This window comes from Strongylocentrotus purpuratus, unplaced genomic scaffold (assembly GCF_000002235.5).
Source record: "Strongylocentrotus purpuratus isolate Spur 01 unplaced genomic scaffold, Spur_5.0 spur5_scaffold_8, whole genome shotgun sequence".
Classification (NCBI taxonomy): Eukaryota; Metazoa; Echinodermata; class Echinoidea; order Camarodonta; family Strongylocentrotidae; genus Strongylocentrotus; species Strongylocentrotus purpuratus.
In genome coordinates, this window is record NW_022145614.1 from 24399559 (window position 1) to 24422084 (window position 22526).

Genomic DNA, 22526 nt, shown 5'->3' on the forward strand with positions numbered 1-22526 from the left:
GTGGTTTGAGAATTTTTTCAGGATTGTTTGCATGTTAGAGGCTTAGTGTGCGGGTAAGCCTGAATCCGATGACCGGGGTAATATGGCTCACTACCAATGACATTGTATGCGGATTGGTTATCTGGTCAGATTACTTCAGTCACGTCGCCGCACAGTGGGCCAGGGAGGAACCAAAGTGCGCCCTAATGTCCTTTGGCAAGACGTTGATCTACATTTGCCACTCTCCACCCAGGTGCTAAATGGTTACCCGGTATAGGATGCGAAAGTTAATGTGGTTGGATGAGCAAGTGGCGTTTGTAAAATGACGACTGGCCGGAATGCTCCCCAGGGAGTGGAGAATGTGCATACATTGTGTGCGGGTAAGCCTGAATCCGATGACCAGGGTAATATGTACTGCGCCTATAGAAACAAAGTATTAGGCGCATTATAAATGTGAGCTATTATTATCATTATTATAAATGAAAAAGTCAAAGCATGTTAAAAATAGATTCTATAATTCATTAGTTTCAGGCCAGAAGGGCTATAACTATGTGTAGAATTGTGTGAGATAATGCCTTCATGGCTCCTTAACTAAACATTAATGGCACACAATCAGTGAGGAGACAAGGAGATGTGACAATTAATATTATATCCCGCATACTAAGAATCTTGCAATCTGATTGGTCTAAACGAGGTCACATGATCAATGATAGATAAGTACTGCGATATGACTTTTGTACAGTAACTTTTTGCTACTGCCTCACTTGCCCATTGAATTATCATATAGCAAAGTAGGTTACGCGAAATGTCAATGTCAATGTCAATGTCAATGTCAAATGAGCGCGCATCGACTTTATTACATGTATGCATGTTGTGCTTTGTAAAATCTAGCTGAAGCTAAACTGTCTGCAGAATCAGTTCTTTTAATTATGTAAAATTCACTTTAAATAGACCTTATTGCCGATGTGGGATGACAGTAGCCCCGAGATCACCTCGGAGATGTTAGTTTGTACCGGCATTACCCTTGTAGTCGAGTAATATTTGCTTACTATTACTAGTGCCTTACCCAGCGTATAGTAGACCACGCCCTCTTTCCAGTTTGAAGGTCCATTAAACATCAATGAAATTGATCTAGCAGATACTCTGGGGCAATTCGTCACGCAAGGGTCCTCACCCCCTCAAATCACACTGGGAAGAACCCCAACCCCTGCTCGTTCATTTCCGCGCCCCGGGTAAGTTTCTTGAAAGTAGATGTAATTAATTTCAAACTTTATAAATGCTCAATAAATGCTAACTCAAAACCTGGGTGCGCAAATGATGACTATGCATCAGAATGCCTCGCCCACGCATTTATCATACAATGACCCATTTGAATGTGCTTGCATTCAAACGATGCAACCAATTGTTTCTGGAAAAAGTGCTTGTGAACTGTTAACAGCAGCGTGTCTATACAAACGCTTACTTATCTTGACCAATTTCACAACGGATAAACCATTCAATATCTAACGGTAAGAGAAAAAACTGTTAAAAAACTTTTCTAACAAGCGGATAAACTGTTTGTTCAGCAATAACTGCTAATTACCTGCGTTTTAAGTGTTTGAATACTAACACCTAAACATTTATGTGTTAGTGCATGTGTTTTTTGTTTTTTGTTTGTTTTGTTTTGTTTTGTTTGTTCTTGTTTTGTTTTTTTTGGGGGGGGGGACAAAACATGTTAAACAAACGCTAAAACTAGTTTGACATTTTAAAGTACAGTTGCTTCTCATGAAATATTGCTCTCGGTTTCATAACTGTCTGAACCTACTTTAAGCGAAGATAAAAATTGAATTCCAGCGAAATTTACACTCAAGCAAACAAAGAGGTTAATGGTCTTTCGTCGATCATTAACAACTTACCAAGTGGCTCTGGCTTCCTGTTTCTTGGTTATTCATTTGTTCACTATAGAACATGACGAAATAGAAATTTAATCTCTCTGTCATAAGGAAGTTTATAATTCAGACTAAGGAGCTTTCTTTATGATCATCATTATCGGCATCTGAGTCAGTTCTGCACTTTCTACATGGATTTAGATAATGTAAGGACCTCGGAAGAAATAATTCTTAGATTATAAACGAATGGAGAAGAGCTATAAGGTTACCTTCAAGTTGACATCATCGTTGTAAACAACACGACTTCATGAAAGAAATGTTTCCGTTCTTGGAAATACTGGCAAAGTAAAAAAAAAAAAAGTTGGACAATATTATACCTTGAGAAATAAATTGAATTATTTTCATTTTTGCTGTGATTGAAACTACGGACATGGGGATTTTCAGTCTATCTACAACTTTCCTGCTATGTGTGACTTGGTCTACAATATTTTCTGGTAGGTCTGCTTTATCCGTGAAGAAAACTGTAAACATCGGGGATGACATAACCCTTGATTGTGTAACCAAATGGAATCCAAATATTATTCTACACTGGTTACAGAAAAAGATAGGATCATCACGACACAGTTACATAGCAACGGCTGGTCCCCAAAATGAGAACGGGTACATCTTTCAACGTTTCAGGGATGACTCGCGTTTTTCGTACAGCTACGAAAACGTTTCTTCGAGTGAGATGAAAATTGCTTTTCCAATTTACATATCCAACATAACTGAGGAATATTCGGCCAACTACACTTGTATTGCAGTTGAAAATAGATCATTCAGACCAAAAACATTGTCTACGTATGATGTTCGTGCCATCGATTGCATATGCTCTTTGGAATCAAATGTGATGTGTGATATTGTCGGGTTAAATTCGATTGATGCTTTTTTGATATATCTCAGGGTTGATGGAATAAGTGTCATACAGATATTTAACGATAGCCGTTTCGAATTCTCATCAAGACTTCTAGACGAATCAACACAACACCATTCTATTGAACTATCTACATCGGATGGCATCCTATCAAGTATTTCCTGCACTCTTCCTATTGAGTTTATCCAGTCACCCACGCAGGCGGTGACGACATTCTTCCTAGCTCAGCCTATTAACCCGTCGTCCACACAGAAGACGACTTCAGTCTTCCCCTCCCAGCCTAACCTGTCATCAAAACAGAAGACGACTTCGGTCATCCCCTTCCAGCCTCATTCGTCACCCACACAGAAGACGACTTCGGTCTTCCCCTTCCAGCCTTATTCGTCACCCACACAGAAGACGACTTCGGTCTTCCCCTTCCAGCCTTATTCGTCACCCACACAGAAGACGACTTCGGTCTTTCCCTTCAAGCCTTATTCGTCACCCACACAGAAGACGACTTCGGTCTTCCCCTTCCAGCCTAATTCGTCACCCACACAGAAGACTACTTCGGTCTTCCCCTTCCAGCCTTATTCGTCACCCACACAGAAGACGACTTCGGTCTTCCCCTTCCAGCCTTATTCGTCACCCACACAGAAGACGACTTCGGTCTTCCCCTTCCAGCCTAATTCGTCACCCACACAGAAGACGACTTCGGTCTTCCCCTCCCAGCCTAGCCCGTCATCCACACAGAAGACAACTTCGGTCTTCCCCTCCCAACCTAACCCGTCATCTATACACAAGACGACTACGAACTTCTCTACCCAGCCTGATCCATCACCAGATACCTCATCAGAAGATCACACATCTCTTTTACCAAATACGACATCACCACCCTTTTGGCAGCCTTCAACCCCAACCAATGTAGGTTCACAAATGGAAGATAGCACATCGGAGCCGAGCACAACAACACCAGCGTTCACAACCTTCAGCAGAACGGTAACCATTGGCTGGAATTCAAAAAGGAGGTTTGTAGTCAATCCAGATTTGTTCAAGCCTAGGTTTGTATAACTAGTCTTAGTTGCAGACCTCCTAACATAATTATTATGGGCCACGGTTTAAATGTTAAGGATTGAAAAACCAAGTTGAACTGAGCATTCTCAGTACAATCCAGAGATCTTAATGAGCATTCTTGAAAATAGGATGCTTAGAACATCTCTGAAATGAACTTTTGATTTGTATTTGTATGAATTGAGTCAACAATCAGGAGCGCAACTGTCATTGCGTTCTCCTTCATCGCCATCTTTCTCACAGCCATTCATTTCTTTTCTTTTCTCTAGTATGATCTCTTCGGCACCACGAACCACAGAGAAAGTAGAAATCCAAGCGACTTCATCCATCAAAATAGATAAGATGATCAAAGATGGTGTTCATGATAGCATTCACAGCAAAATGCTCACCATTGCACTCGCTGTGAGTATCTCGGTTGTGGTTCTCACCCCGGTTCTCATCATAACAGTTGTCGCGGTGGCATCAATTTGGAGACGAGCGTTGAGATCAAAACGTGGTCGAGCGAACTTGGACACAATTAAAGACTGTTCAGATTCCACTGAGGAGGTAGGTAGTTTATCGTAGTAAGTGAGTTTAATAATTTACTGCACACGCAGCCCCGATAAAAAAAAAAAAATCTTGCAAAATTTAGCTAATCAAATACGCTTTTACTAATTTAGATAGCATTGGAAAATTGCCATAGATACAAGACAACAAAATGGTTTAGAAATTGGAAACAAATGTATCCCCACAAATGAAAATCGCATGAAGTACACAAATTATAAAAATACTTTGACAAACCTGCTTCGGAATGCTAAAAAAGAGTATTATTGTAAACAGTTTACTTCCTGTAACAGAGACATTAAAGGGACATGGAGAACCATAAAGAATGTACTTAATAGTTCACCAAATTCACGAAATATCTCTAAAATTAAGAACCATGGAACAGCAACTGAAAACAAACAAACTATTGCCGACATATTTAATGACTTTTTTACCAATATTGGGCCAGATTTGGCTCGATCTATACCAACGTCGGCAAAATCTTTTGATTGCTTTTTGAATAATCCCAACCCCACTACACTATTAATGGTACCAACCAATGAACAAGAATTAACTGAAATTGTGAAAAATTTAAAGATTAAAAAGACCCCAGGTTATGATGATATTACCAATAAGTTACTGAAAAGTGTCATTAAAGAAATAATCGTACCTGTAACTCATATTATGAATATGTCAATGTTAAATGGCATAGTACCTGGAAAAATGAAGATAGCAAAAGTTGTACCGATTTTTAAAAAGGGTGATCCTCTAGATCGTAGTAATTACAGACCAATCTCTCTACTCACTACTTTATCAAAGATTCTTGGAAAACTGATCTACACTCGAACATTTAATTTTTTCACACGTTGTGGAATTTTGGCGTACTCTCAGTTTGGATTTCGAAAGAAACATTCTACTTCTCATGCTATACTACTTTTTATTAATAAAATTGCGTCTGCTCTTGACGACCGCTGTCATACTGCAGGATTATTTTTGGATTTTTCTAAGGCATTTGACACGATTGATCATAACATTTTGTTTAAAAAACTTCAGCATTATGGTGTCAGGGGTAAGGCGTTGGAGTGGTACAAAAGTTACCTCAGTAGTCGTACACAGTTCGTTTCATTAAATGGGATTGCATCGAGTTTCAAGCCTGTCACGTGCGGTGTTCCTCAGGGATCTCTCTTAGGGCCGCTACTATTCATAACATATATAAATGACTTCAAATTTTCATCCACACTATTGTCATTTATACTATACGCAGATGACTCAAGCATATTTTATTCTCATCAGAATCCTCAAATTCTTGTTGAAACTGTAAATTCGGAACTTGAGAATATTGCACAATGGATTTTTGCGAATAGACTGTCACTGAACTTGGACAAAACTAATTTCATATTATTTAGCAATTCAATCTCCGATTTACCTGGAGATATCTGTTTCAACAATGTTAAAATTAAGAAAGTAAAATCGACCAAGTTTCTTGGCCTGTTTATCGATGATAAAATGTCCTGGAAAATACATACAAATTATTTGTGTTCATTACTATCAAGAAATGCTGGTGTTATATACAAACTGAAACCTATGTTCCCAACATATGTATTGCAAATGTTGTACTCCACTTTAATGTTGCCCTACTTGAACTATGGTATTCGAGCCCTCTTTTCTTTAATACTAAAGTACTGAGAGTTCGGGATATTTTTAATTTACAATTAGGCTGCCTCATGTTTCAGCTGAATAACAACGAACTGCCCCAGGCACTATCTTATTTGTTAAAGAAAAGAAATCAAGTTCACGAATATTCTACCCGACAGGCGTTTTCCTATCACCTTCCTAGAACGAGAACAAGCTTTGCTCAAAATACCTTAATATATACAGGTCCTAAGTTCTGGAATTCTCTCGATTCTGTGATTAAAAGGTCTGTAAGTGTACATGTATTCAGAAGAAAATTGAAAAGTTATTATTTGAATACATATTGTCATTCCTGATTCTTGACTATTCTTGTCTCCAAACTGTATACTTATGTTCATTACAATGAGTAACTATAAACGGTATGACCATACCAACTATGTTTATAATATTCTCATATGGAGAACAAACTATATTGTAATATTATTTCAATAAGCTGCAGATATATTCCCTTCCCTTTTCCTTGTCTTTTGTAGTTAACTGTGAGTATCGGTTCATGTATCCCTGTAATCTCCCTTTCCCTGTTTTAGCGTGTATTTGTATTTTATAAACTTTACTTTAGTTAATTATGTCATGTTTAGTTTAAGGAGCCTATCCACAACAAGCTCTGCTTTTCCATAGGCTCCGCCACTGTATCTCTTAAGTTAAACTTAATGGACAATATTCTGAATAGTGTGTACCGTTATTGTATGTACATGTAATCATTTTAAATATGTTGTTACACTCTTTGTAAAATGAGATATTGTGGAAACCAATAAACTATCTATCTATATAGATATTATACTTTGCATCACTACCAATATTATTTGATAATACACCATTATTCATTTGCTGGAATAACAACATTTTATTATTTAGGCCAACTGATTCCGAACGATTAATAAAGTAATGTTATGGCTCCAACTTAATCCCACTAATTTCCCACCTATTTATCTTCTTTAAAAACATCAGAATTTATCAACACACGCCATCCACCTAAACAACGAGTATGAGAGCGCAATACCCATATCACAAACGTATATGTGTACTGAAGTTGAAGCCAGCAGCTTCCTGCCTCTAACAGATACCTCACCAACTTCACAGGTTTACAAAGAAGTGGGAAACAATCTGCGAGAGGACACGGATGCAGACGACTACACCTTTCCTAACGTAATAGGTAAGGATACTGAGGGTTACGTTATCATGGTATCCAACGTTAAAGATGAGGATGCGTACGGTTATACCCTTCCAAATGTCACGTTCCACAACGTCATTTGAACCACATCTATAGACAACAAAGATGAAAATCTTGTCCCCCTTGTAAGATGCTGCAAGGGTATTAGGACGATGAGCTCTACTAAGGATACACACACTTATGACGATATAATAATAATCAAAAGACAAAAATAAGTTATGGAAAAAAAGATTGTGTGCGCGCGCGTGTGTGAGGGTATATAAACCTATATTATGTGTGTGTGTGTGTGTGCTGGAAAACAATTCATGAAGTGTCTTGTATCGAAGATCTAGTTTTATATTACTTATTGTGATATTGCGACGGTATCTGAATTTCAAAAAGAAAACAAATTACATTTCTAAAAGGTTTCTGCCCTTTCATATGACACCTCAATCAGGAAAAAAGAGTTAGGAATGCCAAAGTTCTGTTTGTTTAAAGTAATGCTTGCATTTCCTTAATTTTATTAAACGAATTCATTTTCACTGGCTACCTGCCTTAAGCTATGGTCACAACTCAGAGCGGCGACCGACCGATTTGTAGCCTTCTCGGTCACCGCTAGAACTTAGGCATCGCCCGACGGTTTTTGGAGAAGTTGAGCAGGCTATAGAGCCCCAGCGATGCCTGGGCGGTCCCCTGTCGATTTCCCGTCGGTCGCCGGTCGATTTTAGGTCAAAACTGGGCGAAATCGGGGAGCTTCTCCGGGCGGCGTCCCGGCAACGACCGACTGACGACTCATCGATTCCCGAGCGGTCTCCGGCTGATTTTAAAGAAATTGCCCGGCCGGTGATCGGCGGGGCACCAAAATAGGCACCGACCTAATCGAGCGTTCACCGTCGAGCGATTTAGGTCACAAATCGAAGCCGCTAGGTCAAAGGCTGCCGACCGATTTTGAACTCGCCCAGTGACCGACTGAACTCCCAGCGGCGACCGTGCGGCGACCACTCGGCAATCCTTTGACCCAGCGATTTCGATTTTTGACCTTAATCGCTCGACGGTGAACGCTCGATTAGGTGGTGCCCGGGCGGTGACAGCCCGGGCACCGAACGTATTTTGGGCGGCGGAGAGAAAAGTGCGCAGGTGCCGCCGAATTTTAACTCCGCACTAAAACTTCAGCGGCGACCGAGCGATACCCTAAAAGCAAGCGGTGCCCGGGCGTAATTGGCTAAAAACTCATCGCCCGGCCGCCAGGCAGGCTCCTTTTTGGGGTTGTGACCATAACTGTAGCAAGAGGCGGTGGAGTGACTTCTAAAGTGGGGGAGGGGGGGGGGAGCACCCCCCCCAAAAAAAAGGGCACCTTCAAAGGGAAATCCTCAAAGCGAAAATATACAATTTTTTTGACATTGGTATATACCCCTAAATTGTGATTACATTATCAGGGATGATTTCAATATTTGTTTCTCTTTTTACATCATATAAGATATTGCTTAAGCATCATACTTTGCAGTTGGGTATAATGGTCTGAAAATTCATTTGCAAGGGAGCAAAGCGAGCGAGGAAAATTTTAAAGATTTGTGAGCTCGCAATGCGAAAAATTACATCTTATAAAGAGGAAAAACCTTATCCTGATGGGGTTAAAATCATATTCTTATAACGGAAGACTAAAAAGATCATTGATCAGTTACATAATTATAACATCTAGGCTATAACTACGAGCGAGCGTAGCGAGCGAGCTTTGGGGGAAATTGCTCTTAGTCGCTTGAAATAAGGGGCACGTTTAATGATGGGAGGAAAAGGGGACGCTTATCGAAAGGGTTTAAGACACTTTATATCAGAAAAGAAAAGAAGCTCGTGTCAAAGTACAAAAACTCATTATCAGAGGTGAGAATGGGGCACTTCTTACACCTAAAAAAAGGCACGCACCAGGGATGAAAAGGGATTTTATAAGAATGGGAAGTGGGCATTTGTCGACGGAAAAGAGGCACCCATCATTTGATAGGGGCATTTATAAGAAGTGAAAAGGGGCATTTATGAAAAAGGGATAGGTTCCTTATTAGAAGGGGAAAAGGGGCACATGTTTAAAAGGGGTATTATCAGAGGTGAAAGGGGCTCTTATGAGAATTATCATACTGTACAATGATGAATGCAATCAGCTGGCTGCTTCTCATGAAAAACTGCTCTTGGTTTCATAACTCACCCTACCACATCAAGCAAAAATAAAATTGAATACAAGCGAAATTTACACTCGAGCAAACAAAGAGGTTAATGGTCTTTCGTCGCTCATTAACAATTTTTTTTTGTTCCTTAACAACTTACCAAGTGACTCTAGTTTCCTGTTTCTTGGTTCTTCATTTGTTCACTATAGAATTAAATGGAGCCTTTTCATGACAGATTGTTTCGGCAAGGACACGACGAAATAGAAATTTAATCTCTCTTTCATAAGGATTATAATTCAGACTAAGGAGTCTTCTTCATGATGATTAATTGGCATCAGTTATGCACTCACCGGAATATATTTATCAAGTGAGGTTATTTTCCACATTGATTTAGATAATGTAACGACCTCGGAAGAAATAATTCTTATATATACACACGAATAGATAAGAGCTATACAGACAACTTCAAGTTTACATCATCGTAAACAACTCGACTTGACTTTTTTATAAAATAAAAACAAGTTGGACAATATTATATAACTTGAGAAATGAATTGAACTATTATCGTTTTTGCTGTGATTTAAACTACGGACATGGGGATTTTTAGTCTATCCACAACTTTCCTGTTATGCGTGACTTGGTCTACAATATTTTCTGCTGGGTCTGCTTTATCCGTGAAGAAAGTGTTAAACATCGGGGATGACATAACCCTGGATTGTGTAACCAATTGGAATCCAAATATTACTCTAAACTGGTTTCAGAGAAAGATAGGATCATCACGACACAGTTACATAGCAACGGCTGGCCCCCAAAATGAGAAGGGGCACATGTTGCAACGTTTCCAAGGTGACTCGCGTTTTTCGTACAGCTATGAAAACGTTTCTTCGAGTGGGATGAAAATTGCTCTTAAAATTTACATATCCAACATAACTGAGGAACATTCAGCCAACTACACTTGTATTTCAGTTGAAAATGGATCATTCAAACCAAAAACATTGTATACGTATGATGTTCGTGCCATCGATTGCATTTGTTCTTTGGAATCAAATGTGGTATGTGTTATTGTCGGGTTAAATTCAAGTGGTTCTATATTGGTATCTCTCAGGGTTGATGGAATAACTGTCATACAGATATTTATCGCTAACCGTTTCAAATTCTCATCAAGCCTTCTACTTCTAGATGAATCAACACAACACCATTCTATTGAAATATCTTCATCGGATGGCCTCCTATCAAGAATTTCCTGCACTCTTCCCATTGAGTCTAACCAGTCATCCACACAGGCAGCGACGACGTTCTTCTCCACCAAAACTCAACCATCATCCACGAACACTGGGACAATGATCTTCACAGCTGAGCCTAAGCCTTCACCCACACAGAAGACGACTTCGGTCTTCCCCTTCCAGCCTAATTCGTCACCCACACAGAAGACGACTTCCATCTTCTCCTCCCAGCCTAGTCCGTCATCAAAACAGAAGACGACTTCGGTCTTCCCAACTCGGCCTAAATCGTCACCCACACAGAACACGATTTCCATCTTCTCCTCCCAGCCTAGCCCGTCATCAAAACAGAAGACGACTTCGGTCTTCCCAACTCGGCCTAAATCGTCACCCACACAGAACACAATTTCCGTCTTCCCCGCCGAGCCTAGCCCGTCATCAAAACAGAAGACGACTTCGGTCTTCCCAACTCGGCCTAAATCGTCACCCACAAAGAACACGATTTCCGTCTTCTCCTCCCAGCCTAGCCCGTCATCAAAACAGAAGACGACTTCGGTCTTCCCAACTCAGCCTAGCCCGTCATCCATACAGAACACGATTTCCGTCTTCTCCTCCCAGCCTAGCCCGTCATCAAAACAGAAGACGACTTCGGTCTTCCCAACTCAGCCTAGCCCGTCATCCATACAGAAGACGACTCCAGAATTCTCTACCCAGCCTGATCCATCACCAGATACCTCATCAGAAGATCACACATCTCTTTTGCCAAATACGACACCACCACCCTTTTGGCAGCCTTCAACCCCAACCACTGTAGGGTCACAAAGGGAAGATAGCACATCCGAGCCGAGCACAGCAACACCAGCGATGGTGTATACCACTAAGGTACAACACGGTATCACAACCTATCAAAGTGGGTCCAGCAGAACGATAACCATTGGCTGGAATTCACAAGCCGTTCATTTCTTTTCTTTTCTCTAGTATGATCTCTTCGGCACCACGAACCACAGAGAAAGTAGAAATCCAAGCGACTTCATCCATCAAAATAGATAAGATGATCAAAGATGGTGTTCATGATAGCATTCACAGCAAAATGCTCACCATTGCACTCGCTGTGAGTATCTCGGTTGTGGTTCTCATCCCGGTTCTCATCATAACAGTTGTCGCGGTGGCATCAATTTGGAGACGAGCGTTGAAATCCCGCCGTGGTCGAACGAACTTGGACACAATTAAAGACTGTTCAGATTCCACTGAGGAGGTAGGTAGTTTATCGTAGTAAGTGAGTTCAATAATTTACTGCACACGCAGCCCCGATAAATATTTTTTCTTGCAAAATTTAGCTAATCAAATACGCTTTTACTAATTTAGATAGCATTGGAAATCTGCTATAAATCCAAGACAACAAAATGGTTTAGAAATTGGAAACAAATGTTTTTATAGATATTATACATTGCATCACTACCAATATTATTTGATAATACACAATTATTGATTTGCTGGAATAACGACATTTTATTGTTTAGGCCAACTGATTCCGAACGATTAACAAAGTCATGTTATGGCTCCAACTTAATCCCACTTAATGTCCACCTATGTATCTTCTTTAAAAACATCAGAATTTATCAACACACGCCATCCACCTAAACCACGAGTACGAGAGCACCATAGCACAAACGTCTTTGTGTACTGAAGTTGAAGACAACGCCCTGGCCTATCCGAGCAGCGTCTTGCCTCTAACATATATTTCACCAACTTCACAGGATTACGAAGAAGTGGGCACCAATCTGAAGGAGGACATGGATCCAGACGACTACACCTTTCCTAACGTAAGGTATAGGTCTATAGGGAAGGATACTGAGGGTTACGTTATCATGGTATCCAACGTTAAAGATGAGGATGCGTACGGTTATACCCTTCCAAATGTCACGTTCCACAACGTCATTCGAACCACATCTATAGACAACAAAGATGAAAAGAGTGGTGAATAAGGCAAGGCCGATGTCGTTCAATTTGCCATATGCAACTGTAAACAAATAAAGTAAAGGTGTCCTTGTTAAAACTATATAGTTCCCAGCATAGGACTTTGCGAGAGTTAGCAATTCGTGCTGTACCATCGACAACAAAGATTTACAATGGATATCATGCAAAACGAACGCTTATCTACTAAAGCTTATATTTGTTTAAAACTATAACACTCTATATAAGAGTTTTTCTCAATACGCAGGCTACCTACTACAAAAGATCCTATCAGAATTTTTCCATGAATCACTTAAATATGCAAAACAAAAGTTGTATGTGTAGGTCTTAAAGACAAATCATAATGACGATATTATGAAAAAAAATAAGTACGGTGTTAAATAATGCAAAACGAACATATTACAGTCATTTTAGTATGAAAACGGGTGTAATACTAGTAAGACATTAGATATCATTAATGAGTTCATAACTGGGAAAGAAACAAAATGTTACAAGTTGCTAAAGTGAGCAGGCTTATCAAAAAGGAAAGTGGAAACAATGAACTCCTGACAAAGTAATATTGATATTGTCAATGAATTCAATCATTTGGGGGTAAATATAATTATTGGTCCAAAATTACCAGATACACTGCTAAATGAAAGTATGTCATATAGACATTACTCGGAGGAACATATACCGACATATTTCGGTTTTGTCAGGATTAGCAACACTCTTTGAAGAACAAAAATCATGAATAATACAGTTTTTAGAATCAATTTTTTTTTTACCATAACCAATAGGGATTCCGTAACAAAAATACAGTTCAAAATGATCGTTGATAAACTTGTCCTTATTATTTCAAAATCAATATATGCGGGTAGAGCTAGTGATGAGCTATACTTGAGATTTGTATCGATTATAAAAAAGCGTTTGATACAATTATTCACGATGTGATAGGGGGTCTTCAACGAAAATGGTTTGAAGATTATTATTATAGAACGCAGGTATCAGTACGTTCATCATAGTGGAGAATAGTATCAAGTAGGACAAAGAAAATGAGATGTGGCGTTCCTCAAGGCTAAGTTATAGGACGAACATTGTTCTTACTCTATTTGATCATATCAGCTATCATCCGTTTCAATTTTTTAGATATTGTTTTTAACTTTATGTTGTCTTGTTTGGTTGTTGTTGTTTTTGTTTTTTGCGTGTTCCGTTAGTGTCTTGTTTTGTATGTACATTATAAAACATGGTTTAATTTTTCTTTGTACTTGAATAGCATGAGATTCTTCTTTATACAGATGTTGATTAAACGTTCCACGTAATAACACATAAGAGAAACACAATTTGTAATTATATACATTGTAAGTTGACAAGTCATGCACTACTATGTTCACTTTGTTCACACAAAAAGTATGTACCAGTCTTTTTTTATCATATCATATGTTCCGAATACTTTAAAGGTAAAAGAAAAAGAATAGTTCGTTAAAAAACGTTATGTTATGACCAATAACAACACTTGATACAAAGAAGAAAAAAATATGAACAATAATTTGCACAATTATCAATCATATGCAACACTTTGACTTAGAATGTAGGAATTAAATAAAGCACGCAATATAAGAAGTAGACACACATATAACTTTCTGGTTTGGAGTCGTTTTTCGTTTCCCTTTTTATTATTCAAATATATGGCATGAAAATAGAAGTAAAAGTGTGTGTGACTGTAAAGGTGAAGAGAAAGAGACTTCAGCAAAATTGTGTTTTAGGCGAGTATAAAACCATTTTGTTCAAGATGTGTCCCTATGACTTTGTTTCATTTGGGAGTAGAGAGATAGATTGAAATATAAAGATAGATTAAAACGATAAATATTGATATACAGTAGGTTTGCGGTTGCACCATGTGTGTGAGAGAGAGAGAGGTTTGAGGAGTCCTGAAAACGACTCTGACTCGGTAATCTTTCTTTGAGTAGTGTAGTCCTGAAAAGGACTGTTTGTTATCTTTCTTAGCATATAGTTCTCAGAAGAACTATAGCGCTTGGAGAGGATGAGTGGCTCGACGTTTCGAACAGGTTGACTATCCGTCGTCAGGAGTGGAGAATAGCTACTATTGAGTGGTAATAATAATCAAAAGATAAAAATAAGTTATTGAAAAAAAAGATCAATTAAAAGCACGCGCGTGTGTGCGGTTGTATATGTGTGTTCGTGTGTGTGCGTGTGTGTGTGTGTGTGTGTATGTGCGTATGCGTGTGTGCGTGTTTGTGTGTGCGTGTGCGTGTGTGTGTGTGTCTGTGCGTGAGGCTCTTTTTTTTAAATAATATTCATTCACAGTGCACAAAATATTATATTGTTATAAATGAGTAATAACTTACATCTGTATATAGTTCAGTTATGTTTATGTGATAATTATACCTAAACGTACTATATATCATTTGTTAGGCATTTGTAATAGTTTGAGAAATAAAAATGGAAAGTTGCGACTTGTTATTATTTTATATTTCATTTGTAATATTATGACAAATTATGTATATGTTATCATTTTGTTGTTATTTCTTGTGAAAAAATCCTCTGGACAGCCATGCATTATGGCTCAAGGTATGGGCACACCGAAGATTTTTTTATGTTGGGAACCGGAAGAAAATGCAATAAATTATTGAAAATTTATTGCATTTTCTTCGTTGTTTTTTTTTTATTGATGGAAACGGCCCCTACCCTAGCCCCCACTGCGTACAGTCATGGTTCAGTGACAAAGCAATGGCCACGTAACTGTGAGGCCCAAGGATCAAAACCGTGTCGATGTGTTATATTAGTGCCCTTTTGTGTGGCATTAATCCTCATAACTGTCATTTATGACTTAAGGGCATAGGTCCCCTAGTTGATAAGCAAAGTAGCATGCACATGCTTTAGCAGTCACGCAAAACACACATTGGCAAATCATTATTCAATAAAATCTGAGAATGTATACTATTATCTAGATCTATTATTTTTTTTAATTATTTTTAAAATAATTCCTAAATTGGGATAAAAAAAAAATTATTCCACCTTTATGAGCGACAGTGTAAGTTCCCCTTTTCAGGTACGAGTAGCGCTCATTAACACTTTTGATAACCCCCTTCACCTCTGATAATTGCCCTATTCAAATCTGAGAGGTTCCCCTTTTCCTTTGTAAAAAGTGCCCCTTCCCCTTTTGATAACTACTCCTTTTTAACTCGGATGAGCGCACCTTATATTTTCACATGTGCCCCCTTTCCTTTTTAATAAGTTCCCCTTTTCTTATGATAAGTGTCCCTATTTAAAAAAGAGCTCCTTTCCCTTCTCATAAATGCCCCATTTTCATCTATGAAAATAGTTCAAAATCTGAAGGATGCCTCTATTCCGTCGACAAATGCCCATTTCCCATTCTCATAAATTCCCTTTTCATCCCTGGTGTGTGCCTCTTTTGTTAGGTATAAGAAGTGCACCATTTTCACTGATAATTAGCCTTTGTACTTTGACACGTGCTCTTTTTCTTTTCTATTCTTAACCCTTTCGATAAGTGTCACATTTTCCTCCCATCATTAAACATGCCCCTAATGTCAAGCGACTAAGAGCAATTTACCCCAAAGCTCGCTCGTAGTTATAGATGTTATAATTTTGGATCTTTTCAGTCTTCCTTTATGAGAATTGTCTTATAACCCCAAGAGGATTGGGTTTTTCCTCTTTATAAGATGTAATTTTCGCACTGCGACCTCACAAATCTTAATTTTGTTTCCTCGCTCGCAAACGAATTTTCAGACCATCACACCCAACTGCAAAGTATGATGGTTAAGCAATATCTTGTATCATGTATAAAGAGAAACAAATATTAAAAACATCCCTAATAATTCAATCACAATATAGGGGTATATACCAATGTCTAAAAAATTGTATATTTTCGCTTAGAGATTTCCCTTTGAAGGTGCCCTTTTTTGTCCAGAAAGTGCCATTTTGTGTTGGTGCCCCCCCCCCCCCACTTTGGAAGTCGCTCCGCCGCCTCTGAGCTCAGCTAAAGCCAATTTACCATGCTGCGACTTGTCGGTGCCTCGAGCATCCCGGGGGGGGGGGGTACTCAGATTTGGTTTGGACGGGATGTGCCGCTCAAGCCTCGAAACCCCTACCAATTTTTAAGGATCATTCTGTTGGGGGGGGGGGGGGATTTTCTCGAAATAAAATAAAGGCACATTTTAATTTTGAAGAAAAAAACGGATCCATGTTTTGGAAGTTTTGTGAACACATATTTGGGCACAATCCCGTATGTCTTAATATGTGAGTACCCCCCCCCCCCCCCCCCCCCAGGGCTCGGGCATGTAGAAATATGTGTCTTTTTATGAGACCGAGGTCAATATATGCAGTGTATTTTTGAAAAATGTAGTGCTTCTCTCTCTCTCTCTCTCTCAATCTCTCTATATCTTAATCTCTCTCTCTCTCTCTCTCTCTCGGCTTTCTCGCTTTCTGCATCTCTATTTTTATCTCTTTTTCCCTTTCTCAGTTTCTCTTTCTTTCCCACTCTCTCTTTCCCTTTTGTACCATCTGATAGGGATCACGTGCCTTATCGGCCCCGTCGCTACGCTACAGTGTAGAGTGCTCGATCGAATCGATGGCAATTCACGATAATTGTGGTGATACCCTTCATTTTGAATTGATCTAGGCATTCTAGGGTGACGGGAAAACGACACTTTTTTTTGGATCCATTTCTTTATACTCTCTTAATGCAGTGAAAGGGTACTGAACTCTTTAATGAGTCATATTGAGGATAACTCTGTTTTTGGAGTTGAATCCACCCCAAGTTATAGTGGATTCTACTCCAAGAAATAGTTTGAATTGCTTTTTAGAGAGTGAAATCCATCAAAACCTAGAAATTCCACTCCGAAATAAAGAGATCTTAGAAAAGTGTATGGAAGAGTGGATTTCTACTGCATACCTTTACGGACTAACAATGACGTTAATATCTCCCAACAAATATATTTATTGTCCAAATAATGTATTATGATCACCCTTAATCAAAAAGTACAGATGGATATAATGTTTATTTACCTTAATTATTTTCATCAAGAATTGCATCAACAAAAAACAGATTTCTAATATGAACAAACATGGACGATCAAGCAATTATATTATTGGTATTATAAAAATACAAAAATGTCAGCTCACTTCAATAGAGTAGTAACATTCTAAAAGCTCGGACAGTCTATGGCCCTTATATTTCCCATGACAGTGACGCCTTCAAAGAAAACCATAAATATCTTTGTGGTTAGAGAATATTTTCAGGATTGTTGCATGTTAGAGGGTTAGTAGAAGGAATATAATAAGTAACATTTGATACAAAAATTACGCAGTTTTTTCATCAACCTTCAACAGTGTTACCGAGTCACTTGAAATGTAACCCGAACCCTTACCCACATCCTAAATCACATGTGTAGGTCTACTCACAATAGTTTACTGATCAACGTTGATATCTAATAACGTGTATTTATTAAAAGCGAGGTGGTCGGCAATTGTTTGCATAAGCTTATCTAATCTAAGACCTTCACTTGCTATTTTACAAACTAAGAAATAAAGGTACAATTCTGCTACAATAGCAGCGCCCATGGCCAAATACGCGTAGGTGGATGCAAATCTGCACCCCTATTGCACCCTTATTGAACTTCATCGGAACACCCTAGCTTCGGTAATTGGGTCAAATAAGGCTTAAAAGAGCTAACAAAAATATATATTTATAATAAAATAATATAAGATGAATATGAAATCTACATTTACAACATATTTACAAAAGTATGTACAATTGTCACTTAGTTTGTGAAAACTTTTTTTCTTTCGCAATTGATGACATAGCTGCTTCCTCAATGTCTCTCGCCAGAGGGCGATAAACACAAACGACTTCGCATAGTGTTGGTAAGTGCCAGGGTAAGTGTACGGTAATGATTGATATTAATCCCCTTTTGTTTTAAAAACTACTTACTACATGAAACTACTTATTTAACGTAAACATCTGGGGGAGCGAAGGGCATGTGCTCCGGTCGGCACATGAATGGTTTGAGAACCCCTTCTGTACAAACGTGCATGTCATTAGAGTCCTGTTGACATGGTATTAATATTTTCGTATCGGTGTCCCGGAAGTCCGCCCTGATCGAAACCTTTCTTCAGCGGAGGATCTGAAGGACAAGTTAGAGGAATTTAGTTTAACTTAGGTGTTTTCCAGAACAAAATACAGTCTGGATTGATTTGTATTTGGTTCCACGGTTTCATTCACCGGTTCTTTTGGAACCCTCTTCGACGATTCCACAAGAACTTCTCCAGAGAGTTCCTGGTGATTGGTTGTTGAGTCACGGTGGGATTCTTGCTTAGGATAAATATCTACACAAGAATAAAATGGAATCGGATCAGGGAAACGGCGCGATCGCGTTGCATCGTCATTTTCAATTTCAAAATATAAACGGCCTTCAGGGACATCTTGTTCTGGAGTGCCTTTCAACTTTTTCTCTGAAATGGCGTAGCCGTCTTCATTCGTCACGTTTTCAGCAAGTCCTTTGCCTGCGAGAACCGACCTCCAATCAGATCTTTCAATATCACTTGAATTGATATTTATTACTTTTGTTTCGTCCGCTGGTGAAAGACCCGGCTCCGTCGCAAGATCCAGCATGATTGGTGCGTAGTAGTGAGAGCTATCCACGTTCGATTCATTTCCCTGTAAATGACAAATATTTATTTCACTGTTGTGGAAGGTAAAGTCTGGGATAGTAGTGGATAGAGTTCGCATCTGTATTAGTTTAGGTTTACCCCGACCTTTCCGTAATTCTGTGTTTGCTTGAGGGACGCAGCAAGTTTTTGGAACCTTTATCAGAACAGCAAATATTAACAAAATGGCAACCCCTGCAACGAAACTTATAACTATGGACAACGCAATGGTTATCGCACTGCTGGACCCATTTTCGTCGGTTGTGTAACCGTGTTGTACCTTAGTGGTATTCTTCAACGCTGGTGGTGTTGCGCTTGGCTCGGAAGTGCTATCTTCCCTTTGTGGACCTACAGCGGTTGGGGTTGAAGGCTGCCAAAAGGATGGTGGTGTCGTATTTGGCAAAAGTGATGTGCAATCTTCTGATGAGGTATCTGGTGATGGATCAGGCTGGGTAGAGAAGTTCGTAGCCATCTTCTGTGTGGATGACAGTTTAGGCTGAGAGGAGAATACCGTAGTCATCTTCTGTGTTGACGACGGTTTAGGCTGAGTTGGGAAGACCGAAGTCGTCTTCTGTGTGGGTGACGAATTAGGCTGGAAGGGGAAGACCGAAGTCGCCTTCTCTGTGAATGACGGATTGGGCTGGGAGGGGAAGACCGAAGTCGCCTTCTGGGTGGATGACGGGTTATGCTGGGAGGGGAAGACCGAAGCCGTTTTCTGTGTGGGTGACGAATTAGGCTGGAAGGGGAAGACCAAAGTCGTCTTCTGTGTGGGTGACGAATTAGGCTGGAAGGGGAAGACCGAAGTCGTCTTCTGTGTGGGTGACGAATTAGTCTGGAAGGGGAAGACCGAAGTCGTCTTCTGTGTGGGTGACGAATTAGTCTGGAAGGGGAAGACCGAAGTCGTCTTCTGTGTGGGTGAAGGGTTAGGCTCAGCTGGGAAGAACATTGTGCCAGTGTTCGTGGATGAAGAGTGAGTTTTGGTGGGGAACAACGTCGTCACTGCCAGCGTGGATGACTGGATAGACTCAATGGGAAGAGTGCAGGAAACATTTGATAGGATGCCATCCGATGAAGATAGTTCAATAGAATGGTGTTTTGTTGATTCGTCTAGAAGTCTTGATGAAAATTCTAAACGGCTATCGTTAACTATCTGTATTACAGTTATTCCATCAACCCTGAGATATACCAAAAAAGCATCACTCGAATTTAACCCGACAATATCACATACCACATTTGATTCTAAAGAACATATGCAATCGATGGCACGAACATCATACGTATACAATGTTTTTGGTTTGAATGATTCATTTTCAACTGAAATACAAGTGTAGTTGGCTGAATGTTCCTCAGTTATGTTGGATATGTAAATTGTAAGAGCAATTTTCATCTCACTCAAAGAAAGGTTTTCATAGCTGTACGAAAAACGCGAGTCATCTTGGAAACGTTGCAAGATGTGCCCCTTCTCATTTTGGGGACCGGCCGTTGCTATGTAACTGTGTCGTGATGATCCTATCTTTCTCTGTAACCAGTGTAGAGTAATATTTGGATTCCAATCGGTTACACAATCCAGAGTTATGTCATCCCCGACCTTTAAAGTTTTCTTCACGGATAAAGCAGTCCCAGCAGAAAATATTGCAGACCAAGTCACGCATAGCAGGAAAGTTGTAGATAGACTGAAAATCCCCATGTCCGTAGTTTCAATCACAGCAAAATTGAAAATAATTCAATTAATTTCTCAAGGTATAATATTGTCCAACTTTTTTTTACTTTGCCAGTATTTCCAAGAACGGAAACATTTCTTTCTTGAAGTCGCGTTGTTTACAACGATGATGTCAACTTGAAGGTAACCTTATAGCTCTTCTCCATTCGTTTATAATATAAGAGTTACTTCTTCCAAGGTCGTTACATTATCTAAATCCATGTAGAAAGTGTAGAACTGACTCAGATGCCAATAATGATGATCATAAAGAAAGCTCCTTAGTCTGAATTATAAACTTCCTTATGAAAGAGAGATTAAATTTCTATTTCACCATGACCTTGCCGAAACAATCTGTCATGAAAAGGCTCCATTTAATTCTATACTGAACAAATGAATAACCAAGAAACAGGAAGCCAGAGCCACTTGGTAAGTTGTTAATGAGCGACGAAAGTCCATTAACCTCTTTGTTTGCTTGAGTGTATCTTCGCTTAAAGTAGGTGAAGACAGTTATGAAACCGAGAGCAATATTTCATAAGAAGCAACTGTACTTTAAAATATCAAACTGGTTTTAGTGTTTGTTTAACATGTTTTGTCCCCCCAAAAATAAAATAAAATATAAAAAATAAAAAACACATGCACTAACACATAAATGTTTTGGTGTTAGTATTCAAACACTTAAAACGCAGGTAATTAACACTTATTGATGAAGTTAGTTTATCCGCCTGTTTTTTAACAGTTTTTTTTTCTCTTACTGTTAGATATTGAATGGTTTATCCATTTTGTAATTGGTCAAGATAAGTAAGCGTTTGTATAGACACGCTGCTGTTAACAGTTCACAAGCACTTTTTCCAGAAACAATTGGTTGAATCGTTTGAATGCAAGCACATTCAAATGGGTCATTGTATGATAAATGCGTTGGCGAGGCATTCTGATGCATACACATCATTGGCGTACCCAGGTTTTGAGTGAGCATTTATTGAGCATTTAACAAGTTTAAAATTAATTACATCTACTTTCAAGAAACTTACCAGGGGCGCGGATAACAAGAGTCATTGGCAATTTATTCAGCAAACCATATAGGCGTACCAGGAAATGAATGAGCAGGGGTTGGGGTTCTTCCCAGTGTGATTTGAGGGGGTGAGGACCCTTGTGTGACGAATTGCCCCAGAGTGTCTGCTAGATCAATTTCATTGATGTTTAATAGACCTTCAAACTGGAAAGAGGGCGTGGTCTACTAAACGCTGGGTACGGCACTAGTAATAGTAAGCAAATATTACTCGACTACAAGGGTAATGCCGGTACAAACTAACATCGCCGAGGTGATCTCGGGGCTACTGTCATCCCACATCGGCAATACGGTCTATTTGAAGTGAATTTTACATAATTAAAAGAACTGATTCTGCAGACAGTTTAATTTCAGCTAGATTTTACAAAGCACAACATGCATACATGTAATAAAGTCGAAGTGCGCTCATTTGACATTGAAATTGACATTGAAATTTCGCGTACCCTAATTTTGCTATGCTTGTTCAATGGGCAAGTGGGGCAGCAGAAAAAAAATACTGTACAAAAGTCCTATCGCAGGGAGATAGTACTTATCTATCATTGATCATGTGACCTCGTTTAGACCAATCAAA

The 22526-nt window shown here is 39.2% G+C and overlaps 1 protein-coding gene across 1 annotated transcript; it reads left to right on the top strand.

The window, feature by feature from the left end:
- The first annotated feature begins 2312 nt into the window (after nt 1-2312).
- LOC105438077 (mucin-5AC-like) lies at nt 2313-12532 on the top strand. Its single transcript, XM_030976111.1, has 7 exons — nt 2313-2341; nt 2790-3800; nt 4080-4356; nt 6973-7206; nt 10599-11461; nt 11526-11802; nt 12161-12532. The coding sequence occupies exons 1-7, from the start codon at nt 2313-2315 to the stop codon at nt 12530-12532; spliced, it is 3063 nt and encodes a 1020-aa protein (XP_030831971.1).
- Nucleotides 12533-22526: the final 9994 nt, after the last annotated feature.

Excerpts from the sequence above, each read along its gene's own strand:
- LOC105438077 (XM_030976111.1), top strand. The coding sequence starts at position 2,313 with ATGTGTGACTTGGTCTACAATATTTTCTG. Across the intron at positions 2,342-2,789 it reads TTGGTCTACAATATTTTCTG|GGTTGATGGAATAAGTGTCA; the intron begins GTAGGTCTGCTT and ends GATATATCTCAG. Across the intron at positions 3,801-4,079 it reads CCAGATTTGTTCAAGCCTAG|TATGATCTCTTCGGCACCAC; the intron begins GTTTGTATAACT and ends TCTTTTCTCTAG.